Below are 18,462 nucleotides of genomic sequence, written 5' to 3'. Positions count from 1 at the left end.
TGATGTCCGGACACACCATCACACTATGGTGTTCCAGGCGGTATTAATTGTGAAACACTTTCCACAATGTCTTAATTGTGTGCCAAACTCGTAACTCAGATACTCATCTCTATGATCATATCACAGACATTTTATCCTCTTGTCACGACGATCTTCAACTTCACTCTGAAATTACTTGAACTTTTCAATAATTCAGACTTGTGTTTCATCAAGTAAATACACTCAGCATCTACTCAAATCATCTGTGAAGTAAGAACATAACGATATCCACTGCATGCCTCAGCACTCATTGGACTGCACACATCAAAATGTATTACTTCCAACAAGTTGCTCTCTTGTTCCATCTTACTGAAAACGAGGCCTTTCAGTCATCTTGCCCATGTGGTATGATTTGCACGTCTCAAGTGATTCAAAATCAAGTGAGTCCAAACGATCCATCTGCATGGAGTTTCTTCATGCATATATATACCAATAGACATGGTTCGCATGTCTCAATCTTTTCAAAAACGAGTGAGTCCAAAGATCCATCTACATGGACCTTCTTCATGCGTTCTATACCAATATGACTCAAATAGCAGTGCCACAAGTATGTGGTACTATCATTACCATTTTATATCTTTTGGCACGAACATGTGTATCACTGCGATCGAGATTCATTTTAGGTGCAAGACCATTGAAGGTATTATTCAAATAAACAGAGTAACCATTATTCTCCTTAAATGAATAACCGTATTGCGATAAACATAATCCAATCATGCTCAACGCAAACACCAAATCTCGATGGTAGAGGGAGCATGCGATGCTTGATCACATCAACCTTGGAAACACTTTCAACACACATCGTCATCTCCCCTTTAGCTAGTCTCCATTTATTCCGCAGCTTTTATTTCGAGTTACTAACACTTAGCAACCGAACCAGTATCTAATACCCTGGTGCTGCTAGGAGTACTAGTAAAGTACACGTTCATATAATGTATATCCAATATACTTCTGTCGACCTTGCCTGCCTTCTCATCTACCAAGTATCTAGGGTAGTTCCGCTTCAGTGACCGTTCCCCTCATTACAGATGAGATGTATCACATACATGGAAGGATCGCTGGAGCTACCATACCTTTTAGCATCCTTAGGATCGACAAAACCTTTCTGATTGTATCACATACAACCTTTCCTTACGAAAACTGGTAAGGAAACTTGTTTTGACATCCATCTGCCAGATTTCATAAATGCAGCTAATGCTAACATGATTCCGATGGACTTAAGCATCGCTACGGATGAGAAAATCTCATCGTAGTCAACTCCTTGAACTTGTGAAAATACTCTTTGCCACAAGTCGAGCTTCGTAGACGGTAACATTGCCGTCCACGTCCGTCTTCTTCTCAAAGTTCCATTTATCTCGGATTTCATGGCTTCTAACCATTTGTCGAAATATGGGCCCACCATCGCTTCTCCATAGCTCGTAGGTTCAGTATTGTCCAACAACATGATATCTCAGACAGGATCACGTACCACTCCGAAGTAGCACGCATCCTCGTCGTCCTACGAGGTTTGGTAGTGACTTGATCCGAAGTTTCATGATCACTATCATAAGCTTCCACTTCAATTGGTGTAGGTGCCACAAGAACAACTTCCTGTGCCCTGCTACACACTAGTTGAAGTGACGGTTCAATGACCTTATCAAGTCTCCACCATCCTCCCACTCAATTCTTTTGAGAGAAACTTTTCCTCGAGAAAGGACCCGTTTCTAGAAGCAATTACTTTTGCTTCCAGATCTGAAATAGGAGGTATATCCAACTGTTTTTTGGGTATTCTATGAAGACGCATTTATCCGCTTTGGGTTCGAGCTTATCAGCCTGAAACTTTTTCACATAAGCATCGCAGCCCCAAACTTTTAAGAAACGACAACTTAGGTTTCTCTAAACAGTGTCGTCTCAACGGAATTGCGTGGTGCCCCTTTTTAAAGTGAATGTGGTTTTCTCTAATGCCTAACCCATAAACGATAGTGGTAATTCGATAAGAGACATCATGGTATGCACCATATCCAATAGGGTGCAGTTATGATGTTCGGACACACCATCACACTATGGTGTTCCAGGCGGTATTAATTGTGAAACACTTTCCACAATGTCTTAATTGTGTGCCAAACTCGTAACTCAGATACTCATCTCTATGATCATATCACAGACATTTTATCCTCTTGTCACGACGATCTTCAACTTCACTCTGAAATTACTTGAACCTTTCAATAATCCAGACTTGTGTTTCATCAAGTAAATACACTCAGCATCTACTCAAATCATCTGTGAAGTAAGAACTTAACGATATCCACTGCATGCCTCAGCACTCATTGGACTGCACACATCAAAAGGTATTACATCCAACAAGTTGCTCTCTTGTTCCATCTTACTGAAAACGAGGCCTTTCAGTCATCTTGCCCATGTGGTATGATTTGCATGTCTCAAGTGAGTCCAAACGATCCATCTGCATGGAGTTTCTTCATGCATATATACCAATAGACATGGTTCGCATGTCTCATTCTTTTCAAAAACGAGTGAGTCCAAAGATCCATCTACATGGAGCTTCTTCATGCGTTTCTATACCAATATGACTCAAGTGGCAGTGCCACAAGTATGTGGTACTATCATTACTATCTTATATCTTTTGGCATGAACATGTGTATCACTACGATCGAGATTCATTTTAGGTGCAAGACCATTGAAGGTATTATTCAAATAAACAGAGTAACCATTATTCTCCTTAAATGAATAACCGTATTGCGATAAACATAATCCAATCATGCTTAACGCAAACACCAAATCTCAATGGTAGAGGGAGCATGCGATGCTTGATCACATCAACCTTGGAAACACTTCCAACACATATCGTCGTCTCACCTTTAGCTAGTCTCCGTTTATTCCGCAGCTTTTATTTCGAGTTACTAACACTTAGCAACCGAACCGGTATCTAATACCCTGGTGCTGCTGGGAGTACTAGTAAAGTACACATTCATATAACGTATATCCAATATACTTCTGTCGACCTTGCCTGCCTTCTCATCTACCAAGTATCTAGGGTAGTACTGCTTCAGTGACCATTCCCCTCATTACAGAAGCACTTAGTCTCGGGTTTGGGTTCAACCTTGGGTTTCTTCACTAGAGCAGCAAATGATTTGCTGTTTCATGAAGTATCCCTTTTGCCCTTGCCCTTCTAGAAACTAGTGGTTTTACAAACCATCAACAATTGATGCTCCTTCTTGATTTCTACTCTCGCGGTGTCAAACATCGCGTATAGCTCAAGGATCATCATAACTATCCCTGATATTTATAGTTCATCACGAAGCTCTAATAGCTTGGTTGCAGTGATTATGGAGAATCATCACTATCTCATCTGGAAGATTAACTCCCACTCGATTCAAGCGATTGTAGTACTCAGACAATCTGAGTACATGCTCAACGATTGAGCTTTTCTCCCTTAGTCTTCAGGCTTAAGAAACTTGTCAGAGGTCTCATACCTCTTGATGCGGGCACTAGTCTGAAATCCCAATTTCAGTCTTTGGAACATCTCATATGTTCTGCGACGTTTCAAAAACCGTCTTTGGTGCCACAATTCTAAACCGTTAGCATTACGCACTGAACTATCACGTAGTTATCAAAACGTGTATGTCAGATGTTCCGCAACATCTACAGACGACGCTGAGGTTCAGCACACCGAGCGGTGCATTAAGGACATAAGCCTTCTGTGCAGCAATGAGGACAGTCCTCAGTTTACGGACCCAGTCCGCATAATTGCTAGTACCAACTTTCAACTAAATTTTCTCTAGGAACATATCTTAAACAGTAGAACTAAAGCGTATGACATAATTTGCAAAGACCTTTTGACTATGTTCATGATAATGAAGTTCATCTGATTATTGAATGAACTCCCACTCAGATAGACATCCCTCTAGTCATCTAAGTGATACATGATCCGAGTCAAACTAGGCCGTGTCCGATCATCACGTGAGACGGACTAGTCATCATCGGTGAACATCTCCATGTTGATCGTATCTACTATACGACTCATGTTCGACCTTTCGGTCTCTTGTGTTCCGAGGCCATGTCTGTACATGCTAGGCTCGTCAAGTCAACCTAAGTGTTTCGCATGTGTTCCGAGGCCATGTCTGTACATGCTAGGCTCGTCAACACCCGTTGTATTCGAACGTTAGAATCTATCACACCCGATCATCATGTGGTGCTTCGAAACAACGAACCTTCGCAACAGTGCATAGTTAGGGGGAACACGTCTCTTGAAATTTTAGTGAGGGATCATCTTACTTACTACCGTCGTTCTAAGCAAATAAGATGCATAACATGATAAACATCACATGCAATCAAATAGTGACATGATATGGCCAATATCATTTTGCTCCTTTGATATCCATCTTCGGGGCACCATGATCATCTTTGTCACCGGCAAGACACCATGATCTCCATCATCATGATCTCCATCATTGTGTCTTCATGAAGTTGTCACGCTAACGATTACTTCTACTTCTATGGCTAACGCGCTTAGCAATAAAGTAAAGTAATTTACATGGCGTTATTCAATGACACGCAGGTCATACAAAAAATAAAGACAACTCCTATGGCTCCTGCCGGTTGTCATACTCATCGACATGCAAGTCGTGATTCCTATTACAAGAATATGATCAATCTCATACATCACATATATCATTCATCACATCTTCTGGCCATATCACATCACATAGCACATGCTGCAAAAACAAGTTAGACGTCCTCTAATTGTTGTTGCAAGTTTTTAGTGGCTTGTATAGGTTTCTAGCAAGAACGTTTCTTACCTACGTAAAACCACAACGTGATATGCCAATTTCTATTTACCCTTCATAAGGACCCTTTTCATCGAATCCGTTCCGACTAAAGTGGGAGAGACAGACACCCGCTAGCCACCTTATGCAACTAGTGCATGTCAGTCGGTGGAACCTATCTCACGTAAGCGTACGTGTAAGGTCGGTCCGGGCCGCTTCATCCCACAATGCCGCCGAAACAAGATAAGACTAGTAGCGGCAAGAAGAATTGACAACATCGACGCCCACAACTACTTTGTGTTCTACTCGTGCATAGAAACTACGCATAGACCTAGCTCATGATGCCACTGTTGGGGAACGTAGCAGAAATTCAAAATTTTCTACGCATCACCAAGATCAATCTATGGAGTAATCTAGCAACGAGGGGAAGGGGAGTGCATCTACATACCATTGTAGATCGCGAGCGGAAGCGTTCAAGAGAACGGGGTTGATGGAGTCGTACTCGTCGTGATCCAAATCACCGATGATCCTAGCGCCGAACGGACGGCACCTCCGCGTTCAACACACATACGGAGCAGCGACGTCTCCTCCTTCTTGATCCAGCAAGGGGGAGGAGAGGTTGATGGAGATCCAGCAGCACAACGGCGTGGTGGTGGAAGTAGCGGGATCCCGGCAGGGCTTCGCCAAGCGCAAGCGGGGAGGAAGAGGTGTCACGGGAGGGAGAGGGAGGCGCCAGGGCTTAGGGTTTGCTGCCCTCCCTTCCCCCCACTATATATAGGGCCAAGGGAGAAGGGGGGCGCAGCCTTGGCCCTTCCTCCAAGGAAGGGTGCGGCCAGGGAGGAGTCCTTCCCCCCCCCCCCCCAAGGCACCTCGGAGGTGCCTTCCCCCTTTAGGACTCTCCCTTTTCCTTATCTCTTGGCATATGGGCCTCTTGGGGCTGGTGCCCTTGGCCCATATAGGCCAAGGCGCACCCCCTACAGCCCATGTGGCCCCCCGGGGCTGGTGGACCCCCTTGGTGGACCCCCGGACCCCTTTCGGCACTCCCGGTACAATACCGATAAAGTGCGAAACTTTTCCGGCGACCAAAATAAGACTTCCCATATATAAATCTTTACCTCCGGACCATTCCGGAACTCCTCGTGACGTCCGGGATCTCATCCGGGACTCCGAACAACTTTCGGGTTACCGCATACTAATATCTCTATAACCCTAGCGTCACCGAACCTTAAGTGTGTAGACCCTACGGGTTCGGGAGACAAGCAGACATGACCGAGACGACTCTCCGGTCAATAACCAACAGCGGGATCTGGATACCCATGTTGGCTCCCACATGCTCCTCGATGATCTCATCGGATGAACCACGATGTTGAGGATTCAATCAATCCCGTATACAATTCCCTTTGTCTACCAGTATGTTACTTGCCCGAGATTCGATCGTTGGTATCCCGATACCTTGTTCAATCTCGTTACCGGCAAGTCTCTTTACTCGTTCCGTAACTCACATCATCCCGTGATCAACTCCTTGGTCACATTGTGCACATTATGATGATGTCCTACCGAGTGGGCCCAGAGGTACCTCTCCGTTTACACGGAGTGACAAATCCCAGTCTCGATTCGTGCCAACCCAACAGACACTTTCGGAGATACCTGTAGTGCACCTTTATAGCCACCCAGTTACGTTGTGACGTTTGGTACACCCAAAGCATTCCTACGGTATCCGGGAGTTGCACAATCTCATGGTCTAAGGAAATGATACTTGACATTAGAAAAGCTCTTAGCAAACGAACTACACGATCTTGTGCTAGGCTTAGGATTGGGTCTTGTCCATCACATCATTCTCCTAATGATGTGATCCCGTTATCAACGACATCCAATGTCCATGGTCAGGAAACCGTAACCATCTATTGATCAGCGAGCTAGTCAACTAGAGGCTTACTAGGGACATGGTGTTGTCTATGTATCCACACATGTATCTGAGTTTCCAATCAATACAATTCTAGCATGGATAATAAACGATTATCATGAACAAGGAAATATAATAATAACTTATTTATTATTGCCTCTAGGGCATATTTCCAACACATGATGACATGACCTTCATTAGGGGGAGATTACTGTAGTGTGATGTTGGGGATGTTACATCATCATTCCTTTCGAAAACTTGTAGACTATTTGTTATGTATCAATCAAGGTAAGTTACAAATTTTGGATGAATAGCACCAAATTTTTACTGCTGAGAGTGCCGATGATGCAGCTGTGTTGGCAGCCTGAGGTTTTGCAGGTTGGTAACGACTAAAGACTGACACTAAACTGCCAAGTTTAATCATATTGGGATAGTGTGTATGGTGAGTTGTTGACCTGCTTATGTTCATTCTCTAGAGAAGGGCTTGGCTGATTTGGACACCTCTACTTCGACGACAAATTTTGAATCGTTTATTGAAACTAAAGGTTTGATATCTTATACTGTTGTGTCACACTTTATTTATCTATCCTCAATAATGTCGTAATGATCAGTGTGTTTTACGGTATGTTGTAGGGTACTACTATGTCGAGCACCTACATCTGAAGGTTGTCAACCTTGTGAATCATGCCATGGCTCCGTTGCCTTTGCTGGATAGCTTGAAGCGTGATTTTGGCAGGTAATTACTGGTGCCATCACAAAATTCCTTTTAATAACATTTAAAAAAATATGTCGAATGCACGTTTTATTTTGTGGCACATGCTCATAGGAAATGCAAGAAATAATACATGTATTCATCTCATCCCTGTAAAATTCAATGTCATTAAAATATATCATGTTGTTGACTAACTACTATTGGATTGATTGAGGAAACCGATGAGTCAAGATCTTGCATGCTGTAAAAAGATGCCCTGGTATAATAACTATACTTTGTTTGATTGCAAATTTTGTCTTATAGTTTTCTAACACCCGTGGTGTTTTTTATTTGAAGGCGGTCGGTCTGTTTGTTGAACAAGAGGTTGGTAACTTTGGGTGCTGGGACCGCTGCAATGGAAATATACAAGATGCAATTATAGTCACAAGAAGATATGGTATAACTTTATCCGACTTTAATACTTATGCCGGGCTTATACGATGTATTGAACTGTACCTGATGTAGTTTATACATCTGTTCCAGACAAGTTGAGTTATATGACTGCAAGACATTTGAGTTATGAAAACGCGTTTCTCTTTGTAAGTGTAAGGGTTTAATGGTAGTTATATTGACCTCAAAGAATAGAGATCGTATAAACGACAATGCTTTGTAGGGAACGATCTCTGAGGGACCTTAGTTGCTATCACTGCATGCGACGGGGTTTGGTATGTTCTCAGCCACCACCACCACTTTCCTTGCAACAAAACAAGGAGAGCATCATCAATTTATAACTTGCTTGCACTGACAATAACCTTGCATGAATCCTTAAATGTTCATTTGACGTTTTGTATTTAGATCTCAGAATCTTAGAATTTCCTCCTTAATAGGTGCTTGATCCAACCTCTCTCGGTCCTTCTAGATAATTTATATTTCATTTTAGTGTGCTTTTTCAAGCTGTTGGGTTTAATTAAGTCCTTTTTTTTAGTTCAATGTGGTCACGCGAGAGATTTTAGTTTCAGAATACCAGAGTCTAATGTCTAGATAATGGTTAACTAGAACATGATAATATATATCAATGTTGACAAAGCTTACTCCCTCCGGTCCAAAATAAGTGTCATGGTTTTAGTTCAAATTTTAACATCTAGATGGTTATGCCAATATTGATACAGAAATTTCCACTTGAGGTTTCAGCACAATGTACAGACTCTTGTCCTTGTCCTCCAGCACCACAACAAAGTCAGATGCATCTTCCATTTTTTATCGAAGGTGTCTAGCATCCAAGAATACAAATCAAACCAAAATAAAAACAAACAGTGTGCAAGTGCTATGCCAAAATTATATCAACGTATTCACTCAGACACTTAAACTTACACATTCTTAAGTTACAACCCAAAAAATAAGCAGCAAAATATAGTTGCAGTTGAGATTACTTAGGAAAGTGGATAAGCTTAAGAAATGGAACCAACTATATGCTATCCATTTTTCAAACAGAAAACTTTATGTCAATTTTGAAGTAAAAAAGACTATATTGGATTGATGATATAATTTTGCAAAAGCATTTTATAAAATCATTCGCAAAAGGAGCTGAATTTAAAAAGATGAAGAATATGGTTATATGTCACTAGATCTCGTATCTGCCCTGTCTGCATGCATGGATCTCTTTCTCTTTGGTTATAGATATCTTGTGCTGAATTTTTAGTTTTAGATGCATTGTCTAAATATAGTACGTTCAAAAGGGATGTGGGCCAGACCGCTATTTGCATATGTATACTGATAGTGCAGAAATCCGTCAGTACCCTCGTTAGGGTTACTAGCATGGCTGAAAGTCTTAGATCGAAGGTCAAACGGTGGGTTAACCCAGGTTCAGACCTTTGGTGAGGACTAATACCCTGCATCCTGCAAGCTTCCACCTTACTCATCTCAGATGGACTTGATCTTCTTGACCTCCTTCATGGCCTTCCTGGTGTTCCTGATGATATCTGCATGAGAAGTAAGGATGCACCTCTACTCCTTGGCTAAACTCATCTTCTCCATCTTCAGCTTCATCTTACACTGCTCCTCTAACTCTGCAAGCTTTTTCTTCACATATTCAGCATCCTTTGTTGGATTATCATGTTCCATATGCTGCACCTTCCCATCTTGCCAATCAAAAAGTTTGTCAACTTCTTCAACCAGATCACTGTATTGCTTGCACAGGAACTCATTCTGCTTCTCCAGCTTGGCTATTTTTTGTCATAAACGTGTCTATCCATCACCCTTCCATGGTTTTGCTCATGAAACATGCCCCACAGTTTTGTCAGGCACCTCTGAAGTATGACAGGCCTTGGACCATCAATCCACTCAACCACTCCACAGTCAATACCTCCTGCAAATAATGTATGATTCAGTTAACAGTACTAAATTCAGTTAACAATACTAAATTCGGTTAACTAGTACTAAATTCATTTAACTACTAGTAACATTTAGTTAACAGTAGTAAGTTTAGTTAAACTACTCCCAACATTCAGTTAAAATGAATTCAGTAAACTCCTTAACACCAACCTACAAGATTCGGAAAAATGCACAAGATTGAGTTAGCTAGTTAAAATACCATAGCACACAGATTTGCAGGGCAGGTTTAGTTACAAAGAAGATTCATTTACATGGCAAATTCGGGTACCTTAAACAAGAAGGCCGTAAAAAATTACCTGCTTAGCACAACCATAGAACCGTCTACCTGTGTCTATGCCATCAAATGCAATGCACTTCTTGGCCTTAAATTGGTGAAGCTTGCATTTCATTTGTCGATCAGTCCATGACCCACAGAAGAAAGCATCAATAGTAGTCTCAGAATTTTCCTGCATTGACAACAAGTATTAACCACATAGGAGAGGCGGAGAAGGGAGGATCTGAAATTTCAGTGCAAATCCTATTATCCAAACCCTAACCCTCACCAATACCAGTGGAGAATACATAATACATACCCACAAATCCGAGTCCATGCTCATGTAGGTCAAACTCCTCCCCTCTGCTGTCATCCAGATTTCTCTAAGAAGCCAGGCGGCGGCGAGGTTGAGCGGCGGCGGCGCTGGGTGGGGGGGGGGGGGGGGAGCTTGTGTGAGGGGAGTGCGAGAGTGAGCGAGTGAGAGTGCGAGTGAGGAGAGAGCACAATTTCCTTTACGGGAACTTCCGACCGGCGAGGTTGGACCGGCCGTTAACATCGCGCCGTCACAGTTGTCGGCACGCTGCTGCCGATTTGCCACGTCAAAGCATGCTGAAAATTTTGATCGGTGTTTTTTGCGACTGTCAAAAATTCGGCGCGGTGCGACATGTCACAAATCGTAAAGTGGTGAATTTTCGCTAATCGTGATGCGAATGTGATGGTTCTATGGATTTAACTCGAAAAAATGCTAATATACTCAACACATGGACGAACACGCCCAAGGCGCCAAGTGACTATGCGTGGTACATCAGCCTTTGCAACTTGAACCTCGAACATTTCACTCTGTCAAGATCTAGTGCCATGAAACCTATTGTCTCTTTATTTGTGAACAAGCATCCATGAAACTTTGACTGAAGTTAAGTGGATCAGGCATTTCCATAAAAAACTGCAAATGAATTCGAAGGTTGTGGCTAGGTCTTAGTCGACTTATATTTAACCAAGTCTTAGTCAAGTGACATAACATACATGAAAAAACTAAAGAAAAAAAGTGCACGGATCTTAATATAAGATCTCATGGATATAGCATTGACTAAGACTTAACCAAGTATCAGGCCTTCTTTGGTTCGTAGGATAGGAATTTTATAGGAATAGAAAAATCAAAGGAAGTGAGATGATATGCATCTCAATTCCTATAGAGAAAGAGATGTTATTTGGTGCATAGGATAGAATTTTTCCATTGAGTCTAGGCTAATGTTTTTTTCGAGTGAATTCTGGTTTTTACCCCCTATTTTGATATTTTTGACAATAATTACCCTATTTAGCGAGATTTCATTCGTTTAACCCCATTTAGCAAAAATGTTGCCACAATTTACCCTGTTTAAAATTTTGTGAGCATTCTGACCGGTTAGTCATAATTGTTAGGTTTAGCTGGCATGCCACGTCAGTGGTTTTTCTTGGCTATTTTTCTCACTATGGAATTGGGCCGCGCAGCTTCTCTCGACCGGCTCGGCCCGATGGAGGTCGCTCGCGTCACGTCCAACACATCACGCCCAAGTCGGTCGCGCGCCACGCTCGTCTCCCGTGGATTCTCATTTGCGTTGCTCGCCCCTAATCAAACATGCAAACTGATTTCCGTATAAGCATCAAATTCCTCTAGCATGTCCATCATGCCTGCATCATTTGTTAACTCAACCATAGAGTTCCCATTGGCCACCTTATGCTCATAATAAACGTTGCCCCAAGGGTTGGAGCCCAATTCCTTGATCTTCTCCTTTATATCAAAATAACTAATGAAACCCCTCTCAATCATCTCTGACTCTGGATTCTTGTATCCGCGGACATGTAAAATATGCCTAACACTCCACATCTTGGTTGCCATCCGCTTTGTGTAGGAAAAATAAAAATGAATTAGTGGCTGCAATCATAATCTACTCTAATAAGGTATACAAACATGTTTCAGCATGCATCGTAAGATACAAAGATCCAAAATTCCTTTACAGCTAGCAAGTAGCAACAGATGCTATCACTTGTACACATGTATTAACACTCTTATATCAGTAACAATTACTCCTATAATTTATTAAATGATAATATGCCATGCTGATCAAGTATAATCATCCCATCAGAATACTTCAAACAGGAAACAAGTTAAGTAGGGAGAAACATAGGCAGGAAAAAACTGTCGACGTGACATGCCAGCCGTCAGAACGCACACAAAAATTAAAACAGGGTAAATTGTGGCAACACTTTTGCTAAATGGGGTAAAACGGATGAAATCCCGCTAAATGGGGTAATTAGTGTAAAAAAATGTCAAAATAGAGGGTAAAAACCGAAATTCACTCTTTTTTCCCTCTTTAATGTGAAGGATTAATTCCTATCCTACATAGGAATATGAATCCATTCCTATAAACGAAAGGGCTTCGAAGGAATTTTTTCCTTTTCAAATCCTATCCTATAGAGTTCCTACAAAATTCCTACAAACTAAAGGAGGCCTGAGTCGACTGAGGTTTTGCAAAACTGTTTGAGGAAATATCCGTTGCGTATGCAGACACCTCGAATTGACTCAGCTAAGGTGATCTTTCGGTGTGTGAGGCCTATCTTTCTTGAGATTCCAAGCTCATGTGGAGTGCTTTGACTTGAGGGCTGAGGCTGGAGTATTGCAATCCTCAGACAACCTGAGTTGGCTGCTGGTTTATGTGACTAATTATACATAGTTTGCCTCGTTTGACTAGATGCCGTTGACTATTGGCTCGTTCACTTGTGTATTCTTTTTATGCCGTTCTGCTCTGCTTTCTGAAGTTAAAATAGTAGTTAGTGGTGTACAAGCTTCCACCAGAAGTTAAATTTGCAGATCAAACTTAGCTGGTTAAATGGAGCTAGGAGGATATGGACAGAGTTCATAATGGTGAGCAGTGACCACAACCAAAAAAGAAGTTGCATACGTCAGGGATGATTCAGAATACAAAGACGAACCTTCATGCAGGCATGATGGCTAATTAAGCTGATCAGACTGAACACTCGCCATCTACTAAACAATTCAGAGTCTCAGTACTCTAAGCCATCAGGTCTCATGTTCCCTGCAGCAAAGGACAGCCCACTAGCAGGAAAAATACAGAGCCTCCACATGCACAGACCAATGGCATCTAGCTAACATTTGACCCTGGAAGTTAACTAATCATCAATCAATCAAACTGTCATTAGCAGCAGACAAGAAGATATATAGTAGTAGAAACAGCCACAAGATTCTCTCTCTCTCTCGCTCTCCCCCTTGTTTCATGCGGATCAAGATCCTCTGGTAAATCCCTGGAAGCCAGCGCTTTGCATTCATGAAGCACTTGCCTTTGGACTCATGAATGCAAGCCACATAACGCCTTTACACATCAATAAATTAATTAACAACGCTGTAAACTAGTACTAGCTGGTTTGCCATGCATGAGATGCAGATTCAGAGTTTTGTCTGTGCAAGATTTCAGAGTTTCAGAGATCTGTCCAGGCAGGAAGTATGCTGAAGCATCTAGCTCTTCCCCCCAAAGCATCAGGGTGATCTTGCCATGCGATGTGGGAACCGCACGTATTAGTTTATCCAGGGTGAGATTACAAGTTACATTTACCTTGGCACACACACTTGTGGCCAGATCATGTGTCACTCACTGGACGAATCTTGATTTAGTAGCAACTTGTCGATTTAACGGTTGAACCATTCATACTCAAAGCCCTAGCCTTTACTTTGGATCTAAAACAGTAGCAAAAATAATATAAAAAATAAAAAATGGAATCAAGGATATGTTTATCTTTCCTTTGAATTCCTGTCTAGGGTCCTACTTAGTTCTCCCTATCCTTCTGCTTGATCTCATCTCATGCATCTTCAGGTATTCAAGACAGCCCACATGTTCATTGATCATTCGTCTCTAGAATTCTACTTCTTCCTACCCATAGATGTGCAGCCTTAGTTCTTCAAGATTATGACTCTATATCCCAAGGAGAACGTAGTAGAGTATCGTGATCGGGAGCGCCACCAGCATTCCAAAAATAACCCTGAAATTTCAGAAACATATATGGAAAATTTTAGTAAAAGAAAACAGGTTTAGTTTTATTCAGATATATATTAGGAAAAGATTGAGGATGCAATAGCTAGCTTACGCTGTGCTAAGTATTTGAGGATGGCAATTGTACTCCTTGGCGAACACAAATGGAACAATTCCTTGTGGAAGTGCTGCCTGTTGAACAATCACATATTTAAAAATAAGATCATCATCTCAATAGGTTCCACATTTATCAGAACCACTATTGTGTGCAAATTTAATTGGGTATAACTTTGGAGTTAAATTTAGATTTATGGTATAGTTTCTGTCCAAACCTGAACAATGGCAACATGTAGGAGCACTCCTCGGAGCCCCACGGCGATTGAGGTCGCAGCGATCACCGCCGGCCCAGTCAAGAACCTCACCGCCATCGCGAACGTCGCGACAGACTTTCCACAAGAGATAATCTTTGGTTGCAGAGCCATGAAGAGACCTGGATCAATTGCATGGGTTACCGTTAGCATTTCTTGGAGCAAATGAGAAAGAGAAGGGCACATAATCTGTTATGAATAGACAACAAAAATGTCAACGCTGTACCTAAGCTGAACATAGCCATCCCTAGACCTGCATCAGACAGGATGGATATGGACCCCTTGATTATTGTAGGCATCTGAATGTTCCACCTGAAATATTTTTGAAGAGGAAGTTTGGTTACTTAACATATATTACTAGTCAAGTAGTATTTGCATTGCACCATCAATGTGATTAGAGACCCAAAGCTGTAGATGCATGTGCCCCTCTCTCCTAGAAATGCCCTCTGCTTCCTTGAAGTTTCCTTCAGATGCAAAATAAATAGTAGTACAATGATATGGATGCAGACATTATCTGCACGTACAGTGTGCACACGGTGCGTCGTGCATCAGCCGTAGATGAGAGTACATATTGTTGTTATTGGTCATCATGTCATGTGTGCAACCGATCTGGAACTCTATGGATGCAGACAAACACGGCATCCGCATGCAGCTGATTTTCTAGATTTGCTCTGCTGCTACAGGGCTCCAGGTCAGGTCTTGCATAAGACCTGCATCAGCAGCTGCACCATGCATGTGCCGGCCGGCGGACCAGATCCAAGACCGACGTGATTATCATGTGCTCTCACATGCATCCATGGGACAATTATAAGCAATCTAATCTATCATTAGTGTATAGTTAATGGAGAGCAACAATGTCAATCTAGCTTCGAATCCAGTTTAGCAAACTAACTTGATTTTTGTACACAAGCTAGCACTTGTGAGTTCTGATGCATGCATCCAAAGTGAATTGATGGACGGATGCAGTTTGTCACAGAGTGATGGGATTGTGATTGTACCTGAAGGAGACGAGTGACCAGACGAGGCCGATGAGGCTGGAGTAGGTGTTGGGGTTGCGGATGAGCTTGCGCCACACCATGATGAGGATGAGCCGGGTCATCACGCTCGCCGGCGGCATCGGGTGCGCCGCCTCCTCCAGCCCGGGCACGTCGGCGCCCTTCTTCCGCGGCGCCACGTAGGGGGACCCCGACACCGGGAACTTGGCGCCCAGCCCCGTCGCCGGGCTCTTCATCATGCCGTCCTCGATCTCCACCTCCACCGCGCCGCTGCTGGCGTCCTTCTTGAGCACCGGCGTCACCGTGCCGCTCACGCCTGTAGTGTCAGTGTGTGTCATGGTGTGATGCATGGTTGCAACTCTGATTTGGACGGGGGAACAGCGTGTTTTTAACGTACCTCTGGGTGTGGCGCCGTCGCGTGGCGTGGCTGCCGCCGGCGGCGCGGCGGCGAAGTCAGTGGACGCGGCATGGTTGACGGCGTTGCGGAGGTTGGCCTCCGACACGGGCGACGCGCTAGAGCTCCACACGAACATGTGCAGCTCCTTGTTCGAGTTGGAGTTAGAACCCCCAAGCTCCTTCTTCCTATTACACATTATCCAAAGGAATCCCGAAGTCAACTCAAGATCATCCAACACAAGATCCAAACAAGAGCTAAAGACAATTATTCATGTTCATGGTTGCATCTGGGTGTCAGTGACACGTACCGTGGCGCCGGCATCATCATGCCGGGGTTGGGCGCGGGGTACGGCGCCGCCGCCTCGCCGCCCTTGAACTTGTTGGCGACCTGCTCGTCAAGCCCCTGCCCGCGCGCACCACCGCCGCCGGCGACGGGGGGCTGGCCCTTGGGACTGGCCAGCTTGCTCCCGTTGAACATGGAGTAGAAGTCGGACTGGTTGAAGCTGGACTGCCGCGGTGTGGGCTCCCGCGACGTCTGCAGCGAGTAGATCTCCACGCCGGTGAGGTTGGACGCGCGCGGCGTCATGGCGTTGGACGCGCCGCGGTAGATCCCGGAGCGCCCGGCGCCGTGGCCGCCCGTGGTGGACCCCGACGCGGACCGCCGGATGACGACGTGGACGCGGCCGTCGCGGCCGACCTCGGCGTCGGCGTGCAGCGCCTCGCGGCCGTTGAGCGAGACCACGTCCGAGTCGACGCGGAAGGAGGCGATGCTGGCGCCGACGTCGGGCGGGAACTGCTCGGAGATGAGCGCCTTGGCGCCGCGGTACTCGAAGAGGAAGAGCATGAGCGTGTACCAGATGACGCTCTGCAGCACCACGATCTGCACCATGAGCGACCCCGAGAAGTCGCCGTACATGGCGCGCAGCAGCGGGATGCCCATCACCAGCGTGTTGGGCAGCGTCGCCAGGGAGAAGAGCGTGATGGTCCAGTCCAGCGACGACGCCTCGCCGGCCTCCGTGCCGCCGCGGCACCGGTACCGGGACAGCACGTTGTGCCACACGGCGAGGGCGGCCAGGATGACGAGCTTCTGCAGCGAGTCGGCGGCCAGGAAGCGGTAGTCCATGGCGTAGGGGTCGTTGGTGGAGATGAAGTGGAAGGAGAGGAGCGGCACCGCGAAGACGGCCACGAAGCGGTTGATCCCCGAGCACTGGTCCGGCGTGAAGATGCCCCACCACCGCACCGACCCGTACGCCATGAACATGGCCACGTACAGCGGCACCACCGCCGCAAGCACGTCGTAGATGTCCTTCCCGGTGATCATCGCGGCCGACGAGCTAGCTAGATCCCGACGGTTCCTCTTGGGATCTTGTCTCTGTGGAAGATGCTGAGTGTGGGAAGAGAAGTAGAAGGGTGGCTATATAGCTAGGAGAAGATCGTTCAAATGGTTGTTAATTAAGAGAGTAGTGGTACGTGCCCTACACTGGGCTTAGATTATGCTAAGCATGGTGCATGTGTGCGGGGAAAGATTCCAAGCTAGGGGACAAGGCACGTACACTTGCACACATTCAATATAGGGGACCGCTAAAACTCAGTCGACTGAGTTTTAGCGAAGTCTCAGTCGATGCCCCCGTTCGTTGGATCGTTTCCAGATTTAAACGATCGCTGATGTCTTGTATTGGAGTATCAGCCTATTCTAGTGGTGCGACCGGCCCGTTATCTCTTTTTTTTTTTCTTCCTTTTTGCCTTTTCATCTGTGTTGGACAGGGATACGCCATGGGCTGACCGTGACGGGTGTTGTGTGCGTTTTCTTTGTCTTCTTTTTAGGCTTTCTTCTAGGCTAGGCTTTTTTCCAGTGCTAGTATTTGCCTGGGGACAGGAGCGAGCAATATGATCCCATTTTCTCGTGCTGGCCGTTCATCTCTCTCACATAGCCAGATGCAAGTTCGTTCATCTCTCTTACATGGCCACATGCAAGTTTTTTTTAACTAGACGTGGAAGACAAAGTCTGTGTGTTTTTGTTGTTATAGTAGTCTATAAACGAGCGTATTCATTTTTCACCATTTTTACTAATTTTTTTGTTGCACAACATTTGCACGTAATTATGCCGACTGCAATTGAAAGGACCGCAACACATCTAAAAACTAGATAGAGGGAGCGTCAATTGCCCGCTGCATTTTCATATGGGCTATAGCTTGTCTTGTGTGTGCCGCCGACGTCGGAGTAACGGCAAGGATTCATTTTTGTTTTTTGGGTGCAAGTTGCATTCCCATTCCCTGAGTTGCAACTGCATGCGCGCCATGTCGCCTATAATTGCATATCTGCCACTAGACTCGCAACTGCAAGGGTCGGCACCCGACTGCAATTCATGTCCACCCCTGAGCTGCATTTTCATTTGGGTTATAGCTTGTCTTGTGTGCCGCCGCCGGAGTGACGACAAGGATGCTTTTTATTTTTTATTTTCTGGGCGTCAGTTGCATGCCCATTCCCTAAGTTGCAATTGCATGCAGGCCATGTCGACTGCAATCAGTGGCGGTGCCAGGATAAAATTATGTGTGTAGTCACTTTAAAGTTGTGTAGTCAAATATAATAATTTTATGTTTCATTGCAGGATTTATACTTGATGCATTACATTTTTGCCAAA

General features: G+C 44.4%; 1 protein-coding gene across 1 annotated transcript; it reads right to left on the bottom strand.

Annotated features, from left to right (window-relative positions):
- Nucleotides 1-13,583: 13,583 nt before the first annotated feature.
- Nucleotides 13,584-17,279, bottom strand: LOC109754785 (auxin efflux carrier component 2). Its single transcript, XM_020313686.4, has 7 exons — nt 16,130-17,279; nt 15,823-16,007; nt 15,429-15,741; nt 14,657-14,742; nt 14,395-14,552; nt 14,178-14,254; nt 13,584-14,072 (listed from the first exon to the last, which is right to left on the bottom strand). Exons 1-7 carry the CDS (start codon nt 17,140-17,142, stop codon nt 14,006-14,008), a joined length of 1,899 nt encoding a protein of 632 aa, XP_020169275.1. The 5' UTR covers nt 17,143-17,279; the 3' UTR covers nt 13,584-14,005.
- Nucleotides 17,280-18,462: the final 1,183 nt, after the last annotated feature.

Source organism: Aegilops tauschii, chromosome 7, assembly GCF_002575655.3.
Source record: "Aegilops tauschii subsp. strangulata cultivar AL8/78 chromosome 7, Aet v6.0, whole genome shotgun sequence".
Lineage (NCBI taxonomy): Eukaryota > Viridiplantae > Streptophyta > Magnoliopsida > Poales > Poaceae > Aegilops > Aegilops tauschii.
This window is presented reverse-complemented; position numbering and strand designations above follow the sequence as displayed.